Source organism: Athene noctua, chromosome 31, assembly GCF_965140245.1.
Source record: "Athene noctua chromosome 31, bAthNoc1.hap1.1, whole genome shotgun sequence".
In the NCBI taxonomy this organism is placed as follows: Eukaryota; Metazoa; Chordata; class Aves; order Strigiformes; family Strigidae; genus Athene; species Athene noctua.
The window spans coordinates 1,139,281-1,162,423 of NC_134067.1; the positions used below are offsets into that span (position 1 = coordinate 1,139,281).

The 23,143-nt window shown below is 70.4% G+C and overlaps 4 protein-coding genes across 8 annotated transcripts; 2 read left to right on the top strand and 2 right to left on the bottom strand.

Annotated features, from left to right (window-relative positions):
• The first annotated feature begins 393 nt into the window (after window positions 1-393).
• On the top strand, window positions 394-4,327 carry SWSAP1 (SWIM-type zinc finger 7 associated protein 1). Of its 3 annotated transcripts, none has more exons than XM_074929869.1 (3): window positions 394-428; window positions 2,613-3,311; window positions 3,712-4,327. In XM_074929869.1, the coding sequence occupies exons 2-3, from the start codon at window positions 3,072-3,074 to the stop codon at window positions 4,174-4,176; spliced, it is 705 nt and encodes a 234-aa protein (XP_074785970.1). In that variant the 5' UTR covers window positions 394-428; window positions 2,613-3,071; the 3' UTR covers window positions 4,177-4,327. The 3 variants fall into 3 exon arrangements, with proteins under 3 accessions (XP_074785970.1, XP_074785969.1, XP_074785971.1); XM_074929868.1 differs by having other exon boundaries at window positions 395-428; window positions 1,621-3,311; XM_074929870.1 differs by lacking the exon at window positions 394-428 and adding an exon at window positions 492-1,809 and having other exon boundaries at window positions 2,940-3,311.
• Window positions 4,328-4,460: 133 nt separating this feature from the next.
• Window positions 4,461-9,634, bottom strand: EPOR (erythropoietin receptor). 3 transcript variants are annotated; one of them, XM_074929866.1, is made up of 8 exons: window positions 9,492-9,634; window positions 8,666-8,795; window positions 7,822-8,000; window positions 7,252-7,403; window positions 6,548-6,701; window positions 6,207-6,294; window positions 6,018-6,105; window positions 4,461-5,531 (listed from the first exon to the last, which is right to left on the bottom strand). In XM_074929866.1, the coding sequence occupies exons 1-8, from the start codon at window positions 9,607-9,609 to the stop codon at window positions 5,106-5,108; spliced, it is 1,335 nt and encodes a 444-aa protein (XP_074785967.1). In that variant the 5' UTR covers window positions 9,610-9,634; the 3' UTR covers window positions 4,461-5,105. The 3 variants fall into 3 exon arrangements, with proteins under 3 accessions (XP_074785967.1, XP_074785966.1, XP_074785968.1); XM_074929865.1 differs by lacking the exon at window positions 9,492-9,634 and having other exon boundaries at window positions 8,666-9,165; XM_074929867.1 differs by lacking the exons at window positions 7,252-7,403; window positions 9,492-9,634 and having other exon boundaries at window positions 5,162-5,531; window positions 8,666-9,165.
• Window positions 9,635-11,018: 1,384 nt separating this feature from the next.
• LOC141972084 (uncharacterized) lies at window positions 11,019-16,511 on the bottom strand. Its single transcript, XM_074929848.1, has 11 exons — window positions 16,443-16,511; window positions 16,289-16,347; window positions 15,727-15,825; window positions 14,829-14,951; window positions 14,285-14,362; window positions 13,979-14,101; window positions 13,355-13,500; window positions 12,636-12,894; window positions 12,358-12,513; window positions 11,491-11,554; window positions 11,019-11,190 (listed from the first exon to the last, which is right to left on the bottom strand). Exons 1-11 carry the CDS (start codon window positions 16,501-16,503, stop codon window positions 11,072-11,074), a joined length of 1,287 nt encoding a protein of 428 aa, XP_074785949.1. The 5' UTR covers window positions 16,504-16,511; the 3' UTR covers window positions 11,019-11,071.
• A 322-nt stretch (window positions 16,512-16,833) lies between these two features.
• Window positions 16,834-23,037, top strand: PRKCSH (PRKCSH beta subunit of glucosidase II). The gene is made up of 17 exons (XM_074929967.1): window positions 16,834-16,891; window positions 17,639-17,752; window positions 17,868-17,984; window positions 18,092-18,187; window positions 18,894-18,951; window positions 19,048-19,165; window positions 19,937-20,066; window positions 20,174-20,258; window positions 20,352-20,430; window positions 20,534-20,620; window positions 20,805-20,948; window positions 21,044-21,134; window positions 21,354-21,423; window positions 21,715-21,804; window positions 22,127-22,201; window positions 22,310-22,409; window positions 22,505-23,037. Exons 2-17 carry the CDS (start codon window positions 17,656-17,658, stop codon window positions 22,637-22,639), a joined length of 1,572 nt encoding a protein of 523 aa, XP_074786068.1. The 5' UTR covers window positions 16,834-16,891; window positions 17,639-17,655; the 3' UTR covers window positions 22,640-23,037.
• The last annotated feature ends 106 nt before the right edge of the window (window positions 23,038-23,143 follow it).

Sequence of the window (23,143 nt, forward strand, 5' to 3'; positions counted from 1 at the left end):
GTGTCTATAGGGTTTGGGGGTGTCTATAGGGGCTGCCCATAGGGCTGTGGGGTGTCCGTGGAGCTGGGGGTGCCTGGTAGGGGCTGGGGGCTGCCCACAGGGGTTTGGGGTATCTATAGGGGCTGTGGGGTGTCCATAGGGCCCGGGAGAGTCTATAAGGAGCTGGAGGTGTCAGTCTAGGGGGAGGAAGGGCGTGGCCGCCACCCACGTGCCTCCAGGGCGCCTATAGGGTGCCGGGGGGGGGCTAGGGGTGTGGCCCGGTGTTACCACGCCCCATACATCCACGCCCCCCGGACTGCGGCGGGGCGTGGCCAGGCGATGGGGCGGAGCTTGTCGGGGTGGGGCGTGTCGGGGGCGTGTCCCGCCCCCTCGGCCCCGCCCCCTCCCGGACTGCGGCGGGGCGGGCGGCGGCTCCGGCGGCGGCAGCGGTGAGTGAGGGCGGGGGGGCCGGGGGCATAGGGGGGGACCTATGGGGGCCTATAGCTGGGGCCTGTAGGCTGGACCCATGGCTGGGGGCTCTGAGAGGGGCCCGACGGCCGGGATGTACAGGAGGGACCTACAGCTGGGGCGTGTAGGAGGGGACCTATGGCCAGGGCTGTAAGAGAGGGGCCCTATAGCCAGGATGTACAGGAGGGGCCCTATGGCCAGGGTCTGTAAAAGAGGGGCCCTATGGCTGGGATGTACAGAAGGGGCCCTACGGCCAGGATGTACAGGAGGGACCTATGGCCGGGGTCCGTAAAAGAGGGGCCCTATGGCTGGGATGTATAGGAGGGGCCCTATAGCCAGGATGTATAGGAGGGCCCTATGGACACGGTCTTTAAGAGGGGTTGTAGGCCGGGAGGGTATAGGAGGGGCCCTATGGCCAGGATGTATAGGAGGGGGCCTACAGCTGGGGCGGTAGGAGGGACCTATGGCCAGGGTCTATAAAAGAGGGACTCAATGGCCGGGATGTATAGGAGGGGCCCTATGGCTGGGATGTATAAGAAGGACCTATATCTGGGGTGTGTAGGAGGGACCTATGGCCAGGGTCTGTAAAAGAGGGCCCCTATAGCCAGGATGTACAGGAGGGGCCCTATGGCTGGGGTCTGTAAGAGGGGCCCTATGACTCGGGGTGTATAGGAGGAACCTATGGCCGGGCCAGGAGGCTGCAACGGGCCATATGGGGCCGCCCACCCTATAGCGGCGCCCCTGAGCCTGGGCAGCCCCTGTAGGCCCCTATGGAGCCCCTATAGACCCCTATGGAGCCCCTATGGAGCCCCTATAGACCCCTATAGAGCCCCTATAGACCCCTATGGAGCCCCTATAGACCCCTATATACCTCTATGGAGCCCCTATAGGGCCCCTATAGACCCCTTATATAGCCCCTATAGACACCTATAGAGCCCCTATAGACCCCTATATACCTCTATGAGCCCCTATAGGGCCCCTATAGACCCCTTATATAGCCCCTATAGACCCCTATAGAGCCCCTATAGCTCGGGGTTGGGGAGGGGGGGAACTGTCCGCGGTGCTGAAAGGGGCGCGGCAGCCCCGGACGCCTGGGACACCCCCCCCGAACTCCTGGGGTCCCCCCCCCCCGAATCTTGCTCCCCCCCTCCCCGAACTCTTGGGGTTCCCCAGACCTCGTGGGGTCCCCCCGAACTCCTGGGGCCCCCCCGGACGTCCTGGCCCCCCCCGGGCTCGCCGGTCCCGCTCCCTCCGGCGACGGGTATTCTCGGGCGGATAATACGGACGCGCTGTTATTGCTTGAGAATACGCGTAGCCGAGGGGACGCCCCGCCCCGGCCCTCGTGCGCCCTCGTGCATCCCGGTGAGGCCTCGTGCAACCCTCGGGCATCCTCACGTGACCCTTGTGCATCCTCGTGCGACCCTCGGGCACCCTTATGTGAGCCTCGTGCCACCATCTGGCATGCTCGTGCACCCCTCATGCACCCTCGTGCGACCCTCGTGTGATCCTTGTGCACCCTCATGCAACCCTTGTGCATCCTCATGAGACCTCATGCACCTTCGTGCGACCGTTGTGCACCCTCATGTGATCCTTGTGCACCCTTGTGTGATCCTTGTGCACCCTTGTGCACCCTCGTGTGACCCTTGTGCACCCTCATACGGCCCTTGTGCACCCTCGCGTGATTCTTGTGCACTCTCACACGACCCTTGTGCACCCTCGTGCACCCTCACTGTCTCAGCCCTGCACGTGTGTGCGAGTACACGTGTGCGTGCAGAGCACACGGATGTGCACAAGCCTGCTCGTGCACTGCGCCGGGCTGCGCACGAGGCTGTGCCCGACTGAGTGTGTGTGCGTGTGTGAGTGCGTGTGCAGGAGGTCAACGTGTGCACCAGCGTGTGCACGAGGCTGTGCACGACTGCGTGTGTGTGCGTGTATGTGCGTGTGCGTGCGTGTGCGCGCACGTCGGGTCCGCGCGTGCCCCGGGGCCTGCACACGCGCGCACACGCGCCATTTGCACGCGCAGGGGCTGTGCACGAGGCTTTGCACACGCGTGTGCGCGCGCGCGCGTACCAGACCACACACAATTGCCCCCCCCCTCCGTCGCCCGGCAACCGCCAGCCGTCGCTTGGCAACACGTTGCCCGGCAGCGCGGGGTTGATTGACAGCCCCCTGCCCGCCCCGCCGCGCCTGGACACGCCCCCTGCCGGCCACCGCCTTCCCATTGGCCGAGCGGAGGGTAAAGGGGCGGTGCGCTGAAGCTCATTAGGAGACGGGTCGGCGCTGGATTGGCGGCTCCATCGGCCAATAGAGATGGGGGCGGGGCCGTGGGGAGGGTGTCGCGCCACGCCCCGGATCGACTGAACCGCGCTCGAGCCAGCCGCGGTGGGCGGGAAAGGCGCTGAGGGAAGCTCCTCTCCGATTGGCTGAGACGTGCGTGCCGGCCGCGGTGGGCGGGAAAGCGCTAAGGGGAATCTCCCCTCCGATTGGTTGAGACCCTCGCCGGCTGCGGTGGGCGGGAGCAGCGCTGAGGGTAGCTCCTCTCCGATTGGCTGGGAGGCCGACGGACTCTTACCTGATTGGCCGCCATCCGGGGAGCGCGCAGGGAGATTCGGCCGGGGGACGCGATGGCGGCGGCGCTGGAGCGGGCGCTGGGCTCGGTGACAGCGGCAGAGGCGGCGGCGCCGCCGGTGCCGGTGCTGGTGCTGGGCCCGGCCGGCTCGGGCCGGACGGCGCTGCTGCTGCGGGCGGCTCTGGCGGGCGGCGGCGACGGGCCCCGCGCCCTGTTCCTGGCACCCAGCGCTCTCCCGCGGCTTCCGGGCGGCGGCGACGACGGCGGAAGCGGCAACGACCGGCGGGCGCTGCAGGTGAGGGGGCGCCGGGGGCGCGGCGGGCCGGGGGCGGGCCGGGAGGAGCGGGACGCGCTGCAGGGGGCGGGGCCGGCGGCGAGTGGGCGTGGCCTGCTGAAGGGGGCAGCGCTGCATGGAGGCGTGGATTCGTGATTTGGGGCGTGGCTTTGGGTGGGGAGGGGCGTGGCGCGTTGTCAGTGGGCGGGGCTCTGCGTGTGGGCCGTGTTGGAGAGGGCGGAGCGTCTGCGCATAGGGGGCGTGGCCTAAAGCAGGGGGAGGGAACAGAGCGTGCCGAGCCGTCTGAGGGCTGCGCCGCGAGTGGGCGTGGCCTGCAGCAGAGGGCGGGGAACGCTGTGCGGAGGCGTGGCCTGACGCGGAGGGGCGTGGCCTGACGCCCCCCTCCATGCCCCCTCCCCAGCGGCTGGAGCTGCGCTACCCCCCGTCCCCGGGGGCGCTGGCCCGGGAGCTGGGGGCAGTGGGGGCCCAGCCCCGGCCCCCCGGGCTGCTGCTGCTGGACGGGCTGGAGCAGTACCTGGGGGGGGCCCCGGGGGCTCCCGCCCGCCTGGCTGCCCTGCTGCTGGAGGCCGCCCGCTCTCCCGGGCCCCCCCGGCCCCCTGCCCAGGTTCTGGCCTCCCTTCGCCTGCCCCCCCCCGGCCCCCACGTCCTGCCCGTCCTGCGCCGCTATTTCCCCTCCGAGTGCCGCCTGCGCCCCGCGCCGGGGGCCCCCCTGCACCTCTGCGCCTGCCTCACCCGCCCCGGGGCCCCCCCACGCCGCTGGCGCCTTCGCTTTGGCCCCCACGGGCAGCTCCACGTGGCCCCCGCTGGCGAGGACAGCGAGGGGGACGAGGACACCGAGCCCGACGGGGATGAGGCCTGGGGGTGAGCTCAGCTGTCACCCACCCCCCCTCCCCGCATGGCTGCTGGAGTGACGCGGCCCCCAGACGCTGGACTCTGGACGTCAGGGTGACGCCAACCCCGAGGGTGACGCCAGTCCTGGACTTTGGGGACATGGAATGCGACACGAGCGCCAGGTGCCCCCCGCCACGGGCCCCCGGCTGCCACCTGGGGGGGCCTGATAAGCCTTATCAGCCCCCCCGGGGCTGGCGCGGGACGCGGGTGTCCGGGCAGAGCGTCCCGCCCCTGCCACGAGGAACCCAGGCGTTCAGCTGAGCTCAACGCTGCTTTATTGTACAAAATAATTAAAAAAAACCAAAAAAGCAAAGAAAATTCAGTATCCACCCGCCAGGGCGCTGGGGTGTCCTCTGTGTCCTTTCCCCCCCCTCCCCGAGGACACACCATCCCCTCCGTCTGGGCATCACCAAGTGTCCGTGTGTCCTCCGTGGAAGGAGCGTGGGGCAGGTGACGCGTCCCCTCTGCCCCTGTCCGTCCCCCTGGGCACCTGCGTCCTGTGGTGACATCACGGGGCGTCCGGGTGACATCAGCGCGACGCGTCCCCTCCGTGACGGTGTCGCTGCCTCTCCGTGTGACATCAGAGCGACGCATCGCCTCTGTCACGGTGTCATACAGTGTTCATGTGGCATCGGGGTGACACGTCCCCTCCGTCACGATGTCACAGCGTCTCCGCGTGACGTCAGTGTGACGCGTCCCCTCCTCTGGGGTGTCACGGCGTCTCCTCCATCGTGACATCACTGCATCTCCGTGTGACGTCACTGTGACGTGTCCCCTCCGTCTTGGCGTCTCTACGGGACGTCAGAGCGAGGCGTCTCCTCCCTCGGGGGGTCCCGGGCCACGTCTCCCTTCCCCCCCCTCGTGTCCCCTCCACAGGGGTGTCCCCAGCCCCTCCCGGGCCCATTAGGAGCAGAGCACATAGGGGGGCGATGGGGTGGGGGGGCCCAGCCTGGAGGCGTCCCTGTCAGTGGGGGTGTCCCCATCAGGGGGGACCCATTTGAGGATGCTGGGGGGGGCCCCTTTCTGGGGGACCAGGTTGGCGTAGGGCCCGCGGGGTGGGGGGCTGCCAGGGGGGTCCCCCAGGTCAGGGGGGTCACGGGGGTGCCCCCGGGGGCAGAGCAGGGCCGAGCCGGGGTCGAAGAGGGTGTACTCGAAGCTGGAGGCAGGCGAGGGGCCGGCGGGAGGGGCAGCGGCGGGGGGGAGCACCTCCAGAGGGGGGCCCTTGCCCGGGGGTGGCCCCACTTCCTCCACGGCGCTGGGCAGCTCCTCGGCCTCGGGGCCACCCCCGGGGGGGGCCCAGTGAGCCCCCACTCCCTGGCACAGCCAGAGCTGGGGGGGGAAGACACAGAGTCAGGAACACTCCACAGCCCCCCCAAAACCCCCAGTGGGGTCACACACCCCCCCCAGACACTCCCAAACACCCCCAGTGGGGGGTTACCCAAATACCCCCCAGACACCCCCCTTTAGGGTAACATCCCCCCCAGACACCCCCCTTGGGGTAAACCTCCCCCCTCCAACACTGCGTTAGGGCCTCCCCAGACGCCCCCCTTTGGGGTAACCCCCCCACTGTGTTAGAGACCCCCAGACACCCCCCTTTGGGGTAGCCCCCCCTAAAATCCCCCTCCTAAACACCCCCCACTAGGGTAGGGCCTACAATAACACCCGCTCCCCCCTTATTACACCCCCCCAGGCCCCCTCTAATTAGCGTAGGGCCCACCCCGACTCCCCAAACCACCCCCCCTCACCACAGCCCCCCCCCAGCAGTGTCCGCCATTACTGTAGGACCTACAGTAACAGCCCCCCCACCGCCCCCACCTGGAAGTTGCCCCCGTAGGCACTGAAGAGCCCCTCGAACTCCCGCTCGGGGCCGGGCACTGGTGGCCAGAGCTTCTCCTTCAGCAGCCTGCGGGCACAACCCTCGTGTGAGGCCTCGTGTGAGGCCCATGGGGACCCCCCCAGACCCCCCCTGGCCACCCCCCCGCCACCACCACCCCCCCCCCGTACCTGCGGTGGCCCAGGAGGCCGAGCAGCCCCAGGCTGAGGAGCAGCAGGGCCAGCAGACACGACAGCCCCAGCGTCATCGGGTCCACATCTGGGGGTAAAGGATGGAGGGGTCACCACGGCGGGGGGGGGACACACAGCTCGGGGTGTGCCCTCCCCCCCCCCCCATCCCCATCCCCCTCCACCAAGGGGGTGACAGCTGAGCCCCCCCCCCCCCCCCATCCCCATGTCCCCATTTGGGGGTGATGCCTGCCCCCCCCCATCTCTGTGTCCCCACGCCCCCCCCCATCCTCCCACGTGTGTCCCCCCCGCCGTGTCCCCCCCCCACCCGTGTCCCCGCTCACCGGGGGGGGTGACAGCGGTGGCGGGGGGTGACCAGGGGCTCCAGTAGCCGCCGTAGCTGAGGCCGTCGGGGCGGGTGCGGGCCCGGACGCTGTAAGAGGTGCTGCCCCGCAGGGCCCCCACCCGCTGCTCCCGCCGCCCCGCCGCCACCCCCACCTGGGGACGGGTGTCAGTGACTGGGGAACCCCCCCGGGACCCCCCCCCATCCCCTGGGGGGGAGATGGGGTCTTGCTGGGAACTGGCACCCCAGGAGCCACCCCCCAATCCCCCTGGGACCCCCCTCGATTCCCCCCCAGGGACCCACCGGATCCACACCCCACCCCCCCCTCAGTTTTCCAGAACCCACTGGACACCCCCCACCCCCCCAGGACCCCCTGGATCCCCCCCATCCCCACACACTGGATTCCTGCCCCCAATCCCCCTGGAACCCCCTGGATCCCCCCCCCGCCCCTTGGATCCCCACTGGATCCCCGAAGAGGCACCAGATCCCCCGGGACCCCCAGAATCCCCCCCCAGGGACCCCCCCAAACCCCCCCACTGCATCCCCTCAGGATCCTCCCCCCGTCCCGTCCCCGCCCAAGCCACCAGGTCCCCAGGGCTCCATCACCCGAGGGGGGGATCCCCCATGCCCATGTGTTGGGACCCCCCCCGGACCCCCCCGATCCCTCTGGCCCTCCTCGCCCCCCCCCGGCTCCTCGTTGCCCACCGTGCGGGGGGGCAGCCCCGGGGCCTGCAGGGCCAGCTCGTAGGCCAGGCTGGACTCCAGGTAGTGGCTGGGGGGGGGCTGCCAGCGCACACAGAGCTGCCCCCGCGCCCCCCCCGGCCCCACCGACACGTTCTGGGGGGGGCCCAGCAGCACTGGGGAGAGGAAAAGGGGTGGGGGGTGCGCAGGTGTGGGGAGGGTCCCAGAGCTCAGGGTGTCTCTGGGCCTCCTCAGCCCCCCCAACCACCTGCACACCCCCCCCCCATGGCCCCCCAAACCGTTTGTGCGCCCCCCCCCCCAATCTGTGTCCCCCCCAAAGTCCCCCAGACACCCCCAGACCCCTCCTTCATGGCCCCCCAACCACCTGGGACCCCCAAACCATTTGTGCCCCTTCAACCATCTGTGTCCCCCCCACAACCATCTGTGCCCCCCCCCAACCATGTGTCCCCCAGATGCCCCCCAGCTGCCCTGGCCCGCCATGCCCCCCCCAACCATCCCTGGACCCCAAGATCCCCCCCCCAGTCTCCTGGGCCCCCCCAAACCACCCGTGCCCCCCCCTCAGCCCCCCCGTACCGACTTGGTCGAGGAGGAGGGTGCGGTGGTGCAGGGGGGGGGCAGGGGGGGGCGGCAGCACCCGCAGCTCCAGGGGCACGAAGGCAACGACGTCGGCGGGGGGCAGGGAGCACCAGAACCGGGAGCGGTTCCGGCCCACGGGGGCGGCCGCCAGCACACAGGCCTGCCAGGGATCCTGCCTGGGGTCAGGGGTCAAGGGTCAGAGGGCACGAGCACAGGCCTGCCAGGGATCCTGCCTGGGGTCAGGGGTCAAGGGTCAGAGGGCACGAGCACAGGCCTGCCAGGGATCCTGCCTGGGGTCAGGGGTCAAGGGTCAGAGGGCACAGCCCTGCCAGGGATCCTGCCTGGGGTCAGGGGTCAAGGGTCAGAGGGCACAGCCCTGCCAGGGATCCTGCCTGGGGTCAGGGGTCAAGGGTCAGAGGGCACAGCCCTGCCAGGGATCCTGCCTGGGGTCAGGGGTCAAGGGTCAGAGAGCACACACACAGCCCTGCCAGGGATCCTGCCTGGGGTCGGGGGTCAAGGGTCAGAGGGCACACGCACAGCCCTGCCAGGGCTCCTGCCTGGGGTCAGGGAACATGGCCACAGCCCTGCCAGGGTCAAGGGGCACTGGGGTCAAGGTCAGAGGGCACCAGGACAGAGGTTAGAGGGTTTTGGGGTCAAGGGGCACCTGGGATGGGGGCACCAGGGGCAAAGGGCAGGGGTCAGGGGACGTGGGGGTCAGGGGGCACCAGGATCAGGGGCCACTGCAGGGATTGGGGCCCTGTGGGGTCAGGGGGGAGCCAGGGGAGGGGCGTCAGGGGTCACCCCAGGCAGGGTCAGGGGTCAGGGGTCAGGGGTCACCCACTCGAGGCGGTACTGGAGGCGGAAGGGCCGGGGGTCGGGGGGGTCGTCGCTCTCCCAGAAGCAGGTCAGGTCGTGCAGGAGCCGCGAGAAGCACTTGGGGTCCAGGGGCTCCTCCGCCAGCAGCACCCCCGCTGCGCACCGCACGGGGCGTTTGCATGAGGGTTTGCACGAGGGGGTGTGCACGGGGGGGTTGCACAGGGAGGATGTTGCACGGTGGGGTTGCAAGAGGGCTTTGCACAAGGGGTTTGTACAGGGGGTTTGCACGAGGGGTTTGCACGAGGGTTTGCATGACGGGTTTGCACAAGGGCTTTGCACAAGCGGTTTGTACAGGGGGGTTGCACGAGGGGTTTGCATGACGGGGTTGCACAAGGGCTTTGCACAAGCGGTTTGTACAGGGGGGTTGCATGGGGGTTTACACGGGGGTTTTGAACAGAACGATGTTGCACGGGGGTTCACACAAGCGGTTCGCACAAGGGTTTTGCACAGGGATTTTGCACAAGGACTCACCCGACTCCTCCCCAGCCCCCCCCTTCCCCCTTCCCCCCCTCCCACCCCTCGCACAAGCCCCCCCCCGGCACAAACATCACCAACAGCCCCTCACACAAGTGCCTCCCCCCTTACACAAGCCCCCCCTTGCACGACCACCCCCTCTTGCACAAGCCCCCTCCTTGCACAAGACCCCCCTTCCATGACCACCCCCCCTTTGCACAAGCTCCCCCCTTTGCACAAGCCCCCCCTTGCCCGACCACCCCCCCTTGCACAAGCTCCCCCCCCTTTGCACAAGCTCCCCCTTTGCACAAGCCCCCCCTTGCACAAGCCCCCCCCACCTTCCACCTCGAAGTCCGGGGTTGCGGCCGTGCCCCCCAGCTCCCCGAGGGCGGGGGCCAGGAGCCCCCCCAGGGCCAGGAGCCCCCCCAGGATCAGGAGCCCCCCAGGCCCCGCCATGCTCCGTGTGCTGCTCCGGGGCCGCTGCCTCCCCCCGGCCCCCCCACACCCCCCCACACCCCCCCTCGCTGATAAGGCCCGCCCCGCCCCCCCCGGGGGGGCCCAGGCGTCCGGGCGGGGCCCTGGAGCGGCTCCGGGGAGATAAGGGGGGGGGGAGGGGCGGGGGGGGGTTTTGGGGTGCGGGGGGAGGGGGAGGGGCGGCCCGGACGCCTGGGTCATCCCAGGGACCCCCCCGCTCCCCCCCCCCCCCCAGAGACCAGGCACAGGCTGGGGGTGAAAGGAGAGGGGGGGCTTTAATGGGCCGCGTGAGGCACTGGGGGGCACTGGGAGAAAACTAGGGGACACGGAGAATGACTGGGGGCACTGGGGTGGTACTGGGGGAGCACTGGGGGGTACTGGGAGCAACTGGGGGACACTGAGAGCAACTGGGGGCACTGGGGTGGTACTGGGGGAGAACTGGGGGGTACTGGGAGCAACTGGGAGGCACTGGGGGATACTAGGAGCAACTTGGGGGGGTACAGGGGGACACAGGGGTATACTGGGAGCAACTGGGGGGCACTGGGGGAAAACTAGGGGACACGGAGAATGACTGGGGGTACTGGGGTGGTACTGGGGGAGCACTGGGGGGTACTGGGAGCAACTGGGGGCACTGGGGTGGTACTGGGAGCAACTGGGAGGCACTGGGGGATACTGGGAGCAACTTAGGGGGTGACAGGGGAACAGGGGGGGATACTGGGAGCAACTGGGGGGCACTGGGGGAAAACTAGGGGACACGGAGAATGACTGGGGGTACTGGGAGCAACTGGGGGACACTGAGAGCAACTGAGGGCACTGGGGTGGTACTGGGATCAACTGGGAGGCACTGGGGGATACTAGGAGCAACTTGGGGGGGGTACAGGGGGACACAGGGGTATACTGGGAGCAACTGGGGGGCACTGGGAGAAAACTAGGGGACACGGAGAATGACTGGGGGCACTGGGGTGGTACTGGGGGAGCACTGGGGGGTACTGGGAGCAACTGGGGGACACTGAGAGCAACTGGGGGCACTGGGGTGGTACTGGGGGAGAACTGGGGGGTACTGGGAGCAACTGGGGGACACTGAGAGCAACTGGGGGCACTGGGGTGGTACTGACAGAGCACTAGGGGGTGCTGGGAGCAACTGGGAGACACTGAGGGATACTGGGAGTGATTGGGGGGCACTGGGAGAACACTAGAGGGTACTGGGAGCAATTGGGGCACACTGGGGGAAAACTAGGGGATGCTGAGAGTGACTGGGGGCACTGGGGTTGTACCGGGGGAGCACTGGGGGGTACTGGGAGCAACCGGGGCAGTACTGGGGGACACTGGGAGCAACTGGGAACCACTGGACTGGTACTGGGGGGCACTAGGGGATACTGGGAGCAGCTAGAGGGGGTACACGGGGATGTGGGGGGTTACTGGGAGCAGCTGGGGGACACTGGGATCAAGCGAGGTGCCCCCGCCCCCCCCGGCCCCCCCGCCGCCCCTCCAGGATCAGCCGTGACTGGCGCTTGATGGCGGCGCGGGACGGGGGGGCCCCGGAACCGGGGGGGTGCCCTTCCTCTGCGGGAACCCGCAGTCAGCCCCATGGCTGCCCCACGGCTGCCCCATAGCGCCCGTGGCCCCCAGCCCCCCCCGGCCCCCACTGATACCCCACCCCCCCCATAGCCCCCCCAAAACCCTCCACACACCCCCATGGCCCCCCCAGCCTCTCATAACCCCCCTCATGGCCCGACCCCCCCCCAGCCCCCCCCAACCCTTCCCACACTCCCATGGCCCCCCCAGCTCCCCTTACAAGCCCCAGAGCCCCCCCAAATGTCCCCAGAGCCCCCCAATAGCCTCCCCCCCGTGCCCCCCCCTCACCGTCGGAGCTGTGGGGCAGGGCCGTGGGGTCCTCGGTGTCGGGGCGCTGCATCAGGACCCCCAGCTGGGGGGGACCCCAAAATAAATCAGTGCCCCCCAACCAGCTCAGGGCCCCCCAAGATGGGCTCAGGGACCCCCAGACTCCCGTCAAAGAAGCTCAGGCCCCCACAGGCACGTTCAAGGCCCGCCCAAACCCCATCCAACCAGCTCGGCCCTCCCCATCTAAACTGGTTCAGGGCCCCCCCAGATAGCTCAGGGCCCCCCAGAACCCCCCAAACCAGCTCACAGCCCCCCCCATAACTTGCTCAGAGCTCCCCCAGACCCCCCCAACCAGCTCAGGGCCCCCCAAGATGGGCTCAAGACCCCCCCAGACCCCCCCCAACCATCTCAGGGTCCCCCAAGATGGGCTCAAGACCCCCCCAGACCCCCCCCAACCATCTCAGGGTCCCCCAAGATGGGCTCAAGGCCCCCCCAGACCCCCCCCCAACCATCTCAGGGTCCCCCAAGATGGGCTCAAGGCCCCCCCAGACCCCCCCCCAACCATCTCAGGGTCCCCCAAGATGGGCTCAAGGCCCCCCCAGACCCCCCCAATCATCTCAGGGCCCCCCAAGATGGGCTCAAGGCCCCCCCAGACCCCCCCCAACCATCTCAGGGTCCCCCAAGATGGGCTCAAGGCCCCCCCAGACCCCCCCCAACCATCTCAGGGTCCCCCAAGATGGGCTCAAGGCCCCCCCAGACCCCCCCAACCATCTCAGGGCCCCCCAAGATGGGCTCAAGGCCCCCCCAGACCCCCCCAACCAGCTCAAGGCCCCTCAGACGGGCTCAGGGTCCCCCCTGAGCCCCCCAGAACCCCCCCCTGGTGCTCACCTGGGGGAGAGCGTTGGGAGGAGGGCGCTGGGTCTGGGGGCGCCCCCTCAGCCCCCCCTGCAACGCCACCAGCCCTGCCCGGGTCTGCGCCAGCAGCTGAGACAGCGCCTGGGGGTCCCCCGGGGGGGGCTGCGGCTGCGCCCCCCCTTCCTCCTCCTGCGGGGGGGAGACTGAGGCACGGACACCCCCACCCCTGCCCCCTAGGGACCCCCCAGGGCCCCCCACCCCTGCTCCGCAGGGACCCACCGGTCCCGGCCCCCCCCGGCCCCCCGGCTCACCAGCGCCAGGCCCCGCAGCCGGGCCGCCAGGTGCCCGAGCCCGGCCGTGGCGGTGCCCAGGTCCCGCCGCACCTCGGCCAGGTCCCGCCGGGCCCGGTCCCGGCGCCGCCGCTCCTGCCCCAGCCGCTGCCGCAGCTCCTCCGCCCGCCGCCGCGCCCTGCGGCCTGCAGTCAGCGCCCCCACGGACCCCCCCAGCCCCGTGGGGGGACCCACGGAACCCCCCATCCCCATGGGTGACCCACGGAACCCCCCCTGACCCCTGCGGGGAACCCACAGAACCCTCCATCCCCACAGAGGACCCATGGAACCCCCCCCATTGCCCCCCAGCCCCTGGTGGGGGACCCACGGAACCCCCCATCCCCACGGAGGCACCCACAGAATCCCCCTAACCCTGCGGGGGACCCACAGAACCCCCCCCATTGCCCCCGAGCCCCTGGGGGGGGACCCACAGAACCCCTCTGACCCCCACGGGGACCCACATAACCCACTCTTTCCCCGTGAGGGACCCACAGAACCCCCCCATTGCCCCTTAACCCCACGGGGGGACCCCTACAAACCCCCCCACCCCCCGCGGGTGGGCCCCCCCCCCACTCCCCCCAGGGCCTCCCCAGCACCCCGGTGTCGCACCCACGGGGACCCAAGTGTCCAGGGCCCCCCGGCGTCCCACCCGTGGGGCCCGCGGTGTGTGTGTGTCCCCCCCGGTGCCCCCCCCGGCTGACCCTGCCCGCTGACCCTCCCCGCCGTAGCGCAGCCGCTGCAGCCGCTCGCCCAGCGCCGTCACCTCTGCCCGCAGCTCGCCCAGGGCCAGCGCTTGCCCCCGGGCCAGCGCCTCCAGCCCCAGCCCCACCGCCCGGCGGGCCGCCCGCTGCGGGGACACGGCACACGGGGCGTGGGGACACGGGGCGTGGGGGGGGACAAGGGCACGTGGGGCACAGCGACAGGGGGTGTGAGAACAGGGGGACGGGGGGGGACGTGGGGACATGGTGGGTGGGGATATGGGGCACGGGGACAGGGGGGACATGGGCGTGGGGACGTGGGGCACAGGGACAGGGGGACCAGCCAAGCCACCCACCACCCCACGACCTGCTGGCGGTCCCGGGACAGAGGGACACAGGACGTGGGGACATGAGGACACGGGGACGTGGAATGTGGGGACCGGGTGAGACACCCACTGTGGGGACACGGGGGGGGGGACACACACATTGGGGCCAGCTGGGCCACCTGCGATGGAGACACGGGGACATTGGGGCCAGCTGGGCCACCTGCGGTGGGGACAGAGGGACACGGGGACAGGAGGGGGGGGGGGAGGGGGGGGGGGGGCTCCCGGCCGCCTGGGGCCTCACCTGGGGGCTGGTGCTGCTGGGGGGGGGTCGAGGGGGGGTGGGGGGAGGCGGGGCTCGGGGGGGGGGGCCCTCCGGCTCCTCCTCCCCCTCCTCCAGCTCCGGGAGCTCCTGGGGGGAGTCGGGCTGGGGGGGACAGGGGGGGCTGGGATGGGGTGTGCACCCCCATGTGCCCCTCAAATGGCTCCCAGCAGCCCCTCCCTCTCCCAGCCCACCTATAGACCCCCCTGCCCCCTCCCACCCAGCCCCTGTCCCCCAACTCCCCCCGGCCCCCCCTGACCCCCCCAGCACCCCCTGAACCCCCCGTACCGGCTCTGGTGGTTCCTGGTCCGGCTCCTCCTCCGGTGTCCGTGGCCGAGCCCCCCGTGCCCGCCGGGCCTCCACCACCTGCGGGGGCACCCGTGGGTGCTGGGGACCACGGGCACCCCCGGCCTGACCCATGGGCACCCCCTGACCCACGGGGACCCCCACCCTGCCCCACAAGGACCCCACTGCCCCACGGGGACCCCCACCCTGCCTCACGGGGATCCCACTGCCCCACGGGGACCCCCACAGGGACCCACAGGGACCCCACTGCCCCACGGGGACCCCCACCCGGCCCCACAAGGACCCCACTGCCCCACAGGGCCCCCCACCCTGCCTCACGGGGATCCCACTGCCCCACGGGGACCCCCACAGGGACCCACAGGGACACCACTGCCCCACGGGGACCCCCACCCTGCCTCACGGGGATCCCACTGCCCCACGGGGACCCCCACAGGGACCCACAGGGATCCCACTGACCCACGGGGACTCCTTTCCCCACGGGAAATCCCCCTCCTGCCCCACGGGGACCCCCCGTGCCCCCCCGTACCCGTGCCCGGCCCGTCCGGGGCCCCGTGTCCCGCCGGTCGCGCAGGTCCCGCAGCTGCCGCCGCCGCCGGTCCAGCTCCGTCTCCAGCAGCTCCAGCCGGGCCCGGGCAGCGCTGGCCTCCTCCTGCCCCGGCACCACCCGTGGGGACCCACCCGGGGACCTGGGACCCCCCCCCGGGGGGACACAGCACCCTGGGGAGCCCCCACGCCAGGGAGTCTCGCGTGTGGGCCCCGTGGAACCCCCCCACGCCCAGGCTCCAGCACCCATAGGGCCCCCCCCACCCCTGGGGCTCCCCCCCTGCGGGAGTGACACCCGTGGGCCTCAGGGGACCACGTCCCCCGCGGGACCCCCACCCCTCGGTGACAAAGCCTGCCCCACTTCCCAGTCCTGTCCCCATGTGGGTGTGGGGCAGAGCTGGGGGGCACTGGGAGTGCTGGGGGCAGAGTTGGGGGGCACTGGGGAGCACTGGGGGCACTGGGAGCACTGTGGGTCGGAGCTGGGGGGCACTGGGGGCACTGGGAGCGCTGTTGGTTAGCGCTGGGGGGCACTGGGAGCACTGGGAGCACTTGGGGCGGAGCTGTGGGACACTGGAGGCACTGGGGGCATTGGGGGTCGGAGCAGGGGGGCACTGGGGGCACTGGGAGTGCTGTGGGTTGGAGCTGGGGGGCACTGGGGAGCACTGGGAGCACTGTGGGTCAGAGCTGGGGAGCACTGGGGGCACTGGGAGCACTGTAGGTCGGAGCTGGGGGGCACTGTGAGCATCGGGGGCACTGGAAGTGCTGTGGGTCAGAGCAGGGGGGCACTGGGGGCACTGGGAGCACTGTAGGTCGGAGCTGGGGGGCACTGGGAGCACCGGGGGCACTGGGAGCGCTGTGGGTCAGAGCGGGGGGGGCGGTACCTCGAGGTGCGCCCCCAGGCGGCGGTAGAGCCCCGTGAGCCGCTCGGCCTCCTCCACCCGCAGCCAGAGCCGGGCCAGGCCCCCCCGCAGCGCCCTCGCCTGCGGGGTCACGGGGTCACAGCAGGGTCACAGGGGGGGAAACGGGGTGACAGGGGTTCGTGTGGGGTCACCCTGCAGGGACATGGGGGCACTGGGAGGGTCATGGAAGGGTCATGGAGGGGTGATCAGGGGTCAGAGGGTCATGGGGGGGGGTCACCAAGGGGGTTACGGGAGGGTCATGGGGGTCACTGAGAGGGTCACAGGGTCATGGGGGGGTTCACCGAGGGTCACAGCATCATGGGGTCACCAGGGTGGTCATGGGGGATCACAGGGTCATAGGGGGTCACCGAGGGGTCACAGGAGGGTCATGGGGGGGTGAGCGGGGATCACGGGGTGATGGGGTCACCCTTCGGGGGTCACGCGGGGACAGGGGAGTGTGGGGAGTCAGGGGAGGTCACGTAGGGGTCATGGGAGGGGTCACGGGGGGTCATGGGAAGTCACGGGGGTCCCATCCCCCCCTCACCGTCAGGTCCCGCTGCAGCAGCCAGTGCTGAGCCCGCAGCCCCCGGCCCGGGGGGGGCGCTGGAGGGAGGGAAGGGGGGCGGCGTCAGCGCCCCCGAACCCCCAAAACCCCCGGAGTCCCCCCCCATCTCCCCCCCCGCCCCCCCGCCCCGTACCTGTGCCCTGTTTCTCACCCCGGGGCAGCGCGGCCCGGGGGGGGCAGCGGGGGGCCGCCATGAGGCCGGGGAAGGGTCCCGGAGCCGCTCCCGCTCCCTCAGGGGGGGTGGGGGGTGTCAGCAGTGTCTCCGCACCCCTCCTGCCCCCCAGGACCCCCCAAATCCCCCCCCCCCCGGTCCCGCACGCACGTGCCACCCCGGCTTCGGCCTCCTCGGGCCCCGCCCCCCCGTCGCTAAGGCAACGGGACGCTCGAGCGCCCATTGGCCGCGCCGCCACACCCAAGATGGCGGCCCCCTTGCGGGCGAAGGCCGGAGGGGGGCCGCCACGCGCAAGATGGCGGCGGCGGCCGGACGCTGCTTCCGCGCGCGGCGCGGCCGGAAGTTCCGCCTCGCCCACTTCCGCTTCCGCCATCCGGACCCTGACCCGGCCGCGCGCCGACGGCCCCGCGGTACTGAGGGGGGCCCGTAGGGGATCTGGGGGAGTATAGGGAGTGTGGGGCGGCTGTGGGGCACTTGGGGAGCCTATAGGGGGTCCGTAGGGGAGACTGCAGGGTCTGTAGGAGGCTGGGGGGCGTGTAGTGGGTGCTGGGGGGTCTGTAGGGGGCCGCGGGGGGTCTATAGGGGTATTTTGGGGGGTCTGCAGCGGGCGGTGGGGGCATATGGGGGGGTTCTGTGTTGTCTATACCGGGACTGGGGGGTGTATAGGGGGGGCTGGAGGGTCTATAGGTGGCTGGGGGGCATATAGGGGGTCCTAGGGGGGGTCTATACGGGACTGGAGGCCCCTATAGGGGAGCCGGGTTCTATAAAGGGTGCTAGGGGGTGTATAGAGAACTCCGGGGGGGCAACAGGGGGTCTGAGGGCGTCTCTAGGGGGCCTGGGGTGTCTGTATGGGGCTTTGGGGAGTGAGGGGGCCTATAGGGAATTGGGGGTGTCTCTAGGGGGCCTGAAAGGGTCTGTAGGGGTCCTGGGGGTCTATAGGGTCTATAGAGAGTCCAGCGCAGCTATAGGGGAGCTGGGAGGGTCTGGGGCGTCTGTAGGGGACCTGGGGGTGTCTGTAAGGCTCCGGGGGGGGTTGATCAGGGGGTCTGGGGGGGTGTAGGACCCCCCGGGCTGGGAGGAAGCCTGAGGGGGTGCGGCAGATCTCTGTAGGGGTTCTATAGGGGCTGGGGGGCAGGAGGGCTGACCGCAGCCTCCAGCCCCCCCCCGTCCCGCCATGCTGCTGCCGCTGCTGCTGCCGCTGCTGGCGCTGGTGCCGCCGGCGCTGCCGGGCGCCGTGGAGGTGACGCGACCCCGAGGCGTTTCCCTCTCCAGTGAGTGACAGACCCACAGGAGGGTGGGTGGGGGGACCCCAACATCCTCCTGCCCCCCCCATCCCTGCCCCGGACCCCCCCTGCTTTATCCCTGTGGTCCCCCCCCCACTCCCAGACCACCACTTCTACGAGGCCTCGAAGCCCTTCACCTGCCTGGACGGCTCCGCCACCATCGCCTTCGCCTGGGTCAACGACGACTATTGCGACTGTCGAGATGGCTCCGATGAGCCCGGTGAGCCCCCTGCTAATGCCAGGGACCCCCCAAAAACTCCTGGGGGCCTCCAGGTATCCTGACGGGCCCCCCCCACGGGTGTCCTGTGTCCCCCACCCCTTCCCCAGGGACGGCAGCATGTCCCAACGGCCGGTTCCACTGCACCAACGCCGGGTACCGGCCCCAGAACATCCCCTCGGCCCACGTCAACGACGGTGTCTGCGGTGGGTTGGGATCCCTGGGGGGGGTTTGGGGAGGGCGTAGGGTCCCCTGGGGTATTGCTCCGGGGGTGTCTCGGGCTTCTGGACGTGAATTGGGGCCCCCCAAAACTCTCTGTGGCTGGGGTTTAGGGCAGGAAGGTCCCTGAAGAGCCTTGGAGAGAGGTGTTGGGATCCTGGAGAGTGGATGGGGGGGGTCTGGGGGGGGGTTTCTGAGAGTTCCCAGGAGGTGTTGGGGTCCTTGGGGGGATTGCGGGCATCCCAGAGTGTGGGTGGGGGTCTCTGAGGGGCTCTGGGGTGTCTCCAGGAGGTGTTGGGGTCCTTGGGGGTGATTGTGGGGGTGCCAGAGTGTGGGAGAGGGTCCCTGGGGGTCCCTTGGGTGTCTCCAGGAGGTGTTGGGGTCCTTGGGGGGGGATTCTGTGGGTCCCAGAGGGTGAGTGGGGGATCCCTGGTAGGGGCCCTTGGATCTCTGAGACATATCAGGGTCTCTGGGGGGGGTTCTGGGGGTCCCCAGGAGGTGTTGGGGTCTCTGGGGTGTTCTCTAGAAGGGTGGTGTTATCTTGGGGGGTGGGGGCTCTAGTGGGGGTCCCCAGGGATCCCTGGGGTGGTTGGGGCTCCCCCAAGGGGGTCTGTGCTGGTTGCAGGAGGTCTTGGGGGGGAGTGTTGGGGTCCCCGGGGGGGTCCCCAGGGTGCTGAACCCTTGTCCCCCCAGACTGCTGCGACGCCACCGACGAGTACGACAGCGACGCTGCCTGCGAGAACACATGCAAGTGAGACTCAGCGGGGGGAACTGGGCCGGACTGGGGGGAACTGGGCCGGACTGGGGGGGTGTCTGCGTTGCGGGGTGCCCACACCGGTGCCCGCAGGGAGCTGGGCCGGCGGGAGCGGGAGGCTCTGCAGCGCCGGGCAGAGGTGGCCCGCGAGGGCGCCCGCATCAAAGAGCGGCTGGTGCAGGAGGCGGCTGCGGGGCGCCAGGAGAAACAGGTACTGGAGGAGGGGGACACACACACACAAAAACTGGGGGGGCCCCTGGGGTGTGAGGGGGGTGGAGGGGGGCTCATGTGGAGGGGGGGGAGTCACGGAGAGGTGTGTGGGGGATGTGAGAGGTTGTGAGGGATATGGGGGGGGTGGGAGTGGCACATTGTGGGTGGGGGGGTGTCTGGGGGGTGGGGTCCTGGGGGGGCCAGGGGGCATGTGGGGGGTGTAAGAGGTTGTGGGGGTTTTATAAGGGGCTCTGGGAGACGTGTTATGGATGGGAGGGGGGCTTGTGGGGGTCCACTGGGTGGTGGGGGTCCCAAGGGGGGCATATGGGGGTCTCCTGGGGGGTGTGTGGGGATCCCATGGAGGACATAAAGGTTTTTGGGGGGCATGTGGGGGTCCCTGAGGGACATAGCCTTGGGGGGGGGCATATAGGGTCCCCTGGGGGGGTGGTGGGGGTCGTGGGGGGTCCCATGGTGGTCTGCTGGGGGGTGTGGGGATCCCATGGGGGACATAAAAGTTTTTGGGGGGCATGTGGGGGTCCCTGGGGGACATAGAGAGCCTTGGGGGGGGCATGTGGGGGTCCCCTGGGGGGTGTTGGGGGTCGTGGGGGTCCCATGGGGAGCTTAGAGTGTTGTGGGGGTGTCACATGGGGAACCATTGGAGTTCTTGGAGCGTATGTGGGGGATGTATTGGGTCCATGTGGGATGGGGGGGTCCCGGGAGGTGTGGAGGGTCCCCGGGGGGGTCCCGGGGTGCTGACCCCCCCCCCCCGCAGGGCCGCCTGGGGGAGCTGCAGGAGGCCCGGCAGGGGCTGGAGCAGCGCGTGGGGACCCTGCGGGCGGCCAAGGAGGCGGCGGAGGGGCCCGAGCGGGCGGCCAAGGAGGAGCATCAGCGCCGCTGGGAGGGTACGGCCCCCCCTCAGCCAACTGCGGCCCCCCCAGACCCCGGAGGCGGGGTTTGGGGGGGGTCACCCAGCCATCTGGGCCCCCCCTGAGCCCCCCTGTCCCAGCAGAGCAGCGGGCAGTGGCGGAGGCGGCGGCGGAGGCTGCACGGGCAGACGAGGCCTTCGCTGAGCTGGACGCTGACGGGGACGGGCGGTGAGTTGGGGGGGACGCACAGGGGGGGCCCCCCCGGGGCGGGGGGGGGGGGCAGCACCCAGGACCCCCCCTCACCCCACGGCCCCTCCCCAGGGTGACGGTGGGGGAACTGCGCGCCCGCCCCGAGCTGGACACCGACGGGGATGGCAGCGTCTCGGAGGACGAGGCCCAGGTGGGACCCCCAGAACCCCCCAGGACCCCCCCAGGGCCTGGGGGGACCCAGGTATGCAGGAAGGTGACACCCCTGCCCCCCCCCGGTGTCCCCCCCAAACCAGGCGCTACTGGGGGACCTGGCGCCGGTGGACGCCGCCACCTTCCGTGACCATCTCTGGGCCACCATCAAGCACCGCTACCGGCCCCAGGTGGGTCTGGGGGGGGTCCCAGAGCTTTTGGGGGGGTTCCCAGGTTTTGGGGGGGGGGGGCAGGAAGTGCTGCTGCCCCCCAAGTGTGGGTAGGTCCTACATTAAGTTGTTCTGAGGAAACAGGCAGGGGGATGAGGGATGTGGGTGGCCTGACCCCCCCCCCCCCCCCCCCCACTATGTGTAGGGCCAAGCCGAGCCCCCCCCACCCCCCCCTGAGCCCCCCCTGGAGGAGACCCCTCCTGAGGAGGAAGAGGAAGAGGAGGAAGAAGAGACTGAAGAGGAGGAGGAGGAGGAGGATGGCGGTGAAGGCCCCGAGGAGGAGCTGAAGGTGTGGGGGGAGGCACAGCTGGGGCCCCCCCACCCTGTACCCCGCTATGGGGGAGGGTTGGGGGCCCCTACTCCTGACCCCACTGCCCCCCCCAGGTGCCACCCCCGCAGCACCCTGAGGAGAAGGGTCCTGAGGAGCCCCCCCCGACACCCCCCTTTGACGCTGCCACTCAGGCCCTGATTGATGGTACAGGGGAGGTTTGGGGGGGGCCAGAGGGGTTGGGGGGGGGTTGATGGGGTTTTGGGGGGAGCTGCGGTGCTGGGAGGATGTTGGGGGGGGCGGTCTCTGGGGCTGAACCCTCTCTGCCTCTTCTGGTTGGGAGTCTGGGGGGGCTGCTCCCAGTCTGGGGGGGCTGCTCCCAGTCTGGGGGGGCCCCCTCACCCCGCCCTGTGCCCCCCCCCGCAGCCGCCCAGCAGGCCCGGGAGGAGCTGGAGGAGGCTGAGCGAGCCCTCAAGGAGGCCGAGGAGTCCATCAGGTGGGGCAGGGGCCTGGGACCCCCTGAGATCCCCTTTTCTGGCACCCCAAAAACCTCTGTTCCCTCCCGTGGGGGGGGGGGGGGGGGGCACCCCAAAAACCTTCTTGGGAGGACACACTCCCCCCCCCCTCAAAAAAAAATGGGGGGAAATCCTGGACACCCGTGTGTCCCCCTTTGCACCACGGCCTCATTTTCTCCCCAGACTGAGGGGGTGGGGGGCGTTGGGGGGAGTCAGGGGGGTCGGCGGGGGGTCCCTGATGCCCCCTTGTGACCCCCCCCCCATTCTGACAGGGCCCTGGAGCAGGAGTTGGCCTTCGACTTCGGCCCCCAGGGCGAGTTCTCGTACCTGTACAGCCAGTGCTACGAGCTGGGCACCAGCGAGTGAGGGGGGGCCGGGCACCGGGGGGTGCTGGGGAGGGGTTGTGGGGGTGCTGGGGGCTGGTAATGGGGACACTGGGAGGGGGGGCCGCTGGGGAGAGGGGAGGTAAAGTCATTGGGGGGGCTGGAAGCAGGGAATGTGGAGCAGGGGGGGACGAGTTGGGGGGCACCAGGACCCCTGGGGATGTTGGGGGGCTGGGTGTAGGGGACACCAGGGAGAGCTGGGGGTGCAGGGGTGGTTTGGGGGGGATTTGTGGGATACCGGGGGGGTGAGGGGGGGGTCCTGCCACCCCATTAGCATGTCCCCCCCCTCCTCCATCCCCAGGTACATCTACCGCCTCTGCCCCTTCAAACGCGTCTCCCAGAAACCCAAACACGGCGGCGCCGAGACCAACCTGGGGTGAGGGGACCCCTGAAACACCCCCCCCCGGGGCCACCGCGGTGGCTCCTGTCCCCTGCGTGCCCCCCCCTCACGTGTACGTGTGTGTGTTGCCCCCCCACACCCCAGGACGTGGGGTGCCTGGGCCGGCCCCGAGCACGATCGCTTCAGCGCCATGAAGTACGAGCACGGGACGGGCTGCTGGCAGGGCCCCAACCGGGCCACCACGGTGAGGCTGGGCCCTGGGTGTCCCCCGGGGGTGTCCCCAGGTCCCCTGGGGGTGTCCCTGTCCCCGCACCGAGCAACCCTTTCCCCCCACACCAGGTGAAGCTGTCCTGCGGGACGGAGACGGCGGTGACGGCCACCACGGAGCCCAGTCGCTGCGAGTACCTGATGGAGCTGGTGACGCCCGCGGCGTGTCACACGCCCCCCTCGCACGAGGACCACGACGAGCTCTGACCCCGGGTACTGCTGTCCACACGATGGCCCCCCCCCCCACCTCACACAGGGGACCCCCTCCCTTGCACAAGGACTCTCCTCACACGGCCACTGCGTCCCAGCTGTGCCTCCATTTCTCTCCTGGGGGGTTACGCCCCCCCCCTCCATTCCCTCAAGGGGACAATCCTTGCTGCTCTTACCCTGGGGGGGGGGGACGGACACACTCCCCCTTATTCCTGTTTGGGGGTGACAGCACAGTCCCTGCCTCAGCTTCCCTCTCCCACAGCCCAGCAGGAACTGCCAGGACCTCAAGGGACCGCACCCCCCCTCCCAGAACCCCTCGGGGGGGGGGCTATTTTGAGGCGGGACACACACACACACCCCCCACAACAGGCCACTGCGACTGAGCCGAGGGGAGGGGGGGGGACCCCGGGCACTAACGATCCCGCCCGGGGTCCCCGTAAGGGGGGGGGGGGGGAGGGTTGGGGGGGTTGTCTGACGCTTCCATCACTTTCCAACCCGAGA

Excerpts from the sequence above, each read along its gene's own strand:
- SWSAP1 (XM_074929869.1), top strand. The coding sequence starts at position 3,072 with ATGGCGGCGGCGCTGGAGCGGGCGCTGGGCTCGGTGACAGCGGCAGAG. Across the intron at positions 3,312-3,711 it reads ACGACCGGCGGGCGCTGCAG|CGGCTGGAGCTGCGCTACCC; the intron begins GTGAGGGGGCGC and ends CCCCCTCCCCAG.
- EPOR (XM_074929865.1), bottom strand. The coding sequence starts at position 9,018 with ATGCAAACCCCTCGTGCAACCCCCCTGTACAAACCGCTTGTGCAAAGC. Across the intron at positions 8,001-8,665 it reads CGCCTCCAGTACCGCCTCGA|GCAGGATCCCTGGCAGGCCT; the intron begins GTGGGTGACCCC and ends CCCTGACCCCAG. Across the intron at positions 6,295-6,547 it reads CACCGCTGTCACCCCCCCCG|ATGTGGACCCGATGACGCTG; the intron begins GTGAGCGGGGAC and ends CTTTACCCCCAG.
- LOC141972084 (XM_074929848.1), bottom strand. The coding sequence starts at position 16,503 with ATGGCGGCCCCCCGCTGCCCCCCCCGGGCCGCGCTGCCCCGGGGTGAG. Across the intron at positions 16,348-16,442 it reads GGGTGAGAAACAGGGCACAG|CGCCCCCCCCGGGCCGGGGG; the intron begins GTACGGGGCGGG and ends CCCTCCCTCCAG. Across the intron at positions 15,826-16,288 it reads TGCTGCAGCGGGACCTGACG|GCGAGGGCGCTGCGGGGGGG; the intron begins GTGAGGGGGGGA and ends GTGACCCCGCAG.
- PRKCSH (XM_074929967.1), top strand. The coding sequence starts at position 17,656 with ATGCTGCTGCCGCTGCTGCTGCCGCTGCTGGCGCTGGTGCCGCCGGCG. Across the intron at positions 18,188-18,893 it reads CGTCAACGACGGTGTCTGCG|ACTGCTGCGACGCCACCGAC; the intron begins GTGGGTTGGGAT and ends TTGTCCCCCCAG. Across the intron at positions 20,949-21,043 it reads GCCCCGAGGAGGAGCTGAAG|GTGCCACCCCCGCAGCACCC; the intron begins GTGTGGGGGGAG and ends TGCCCCCCCCAG.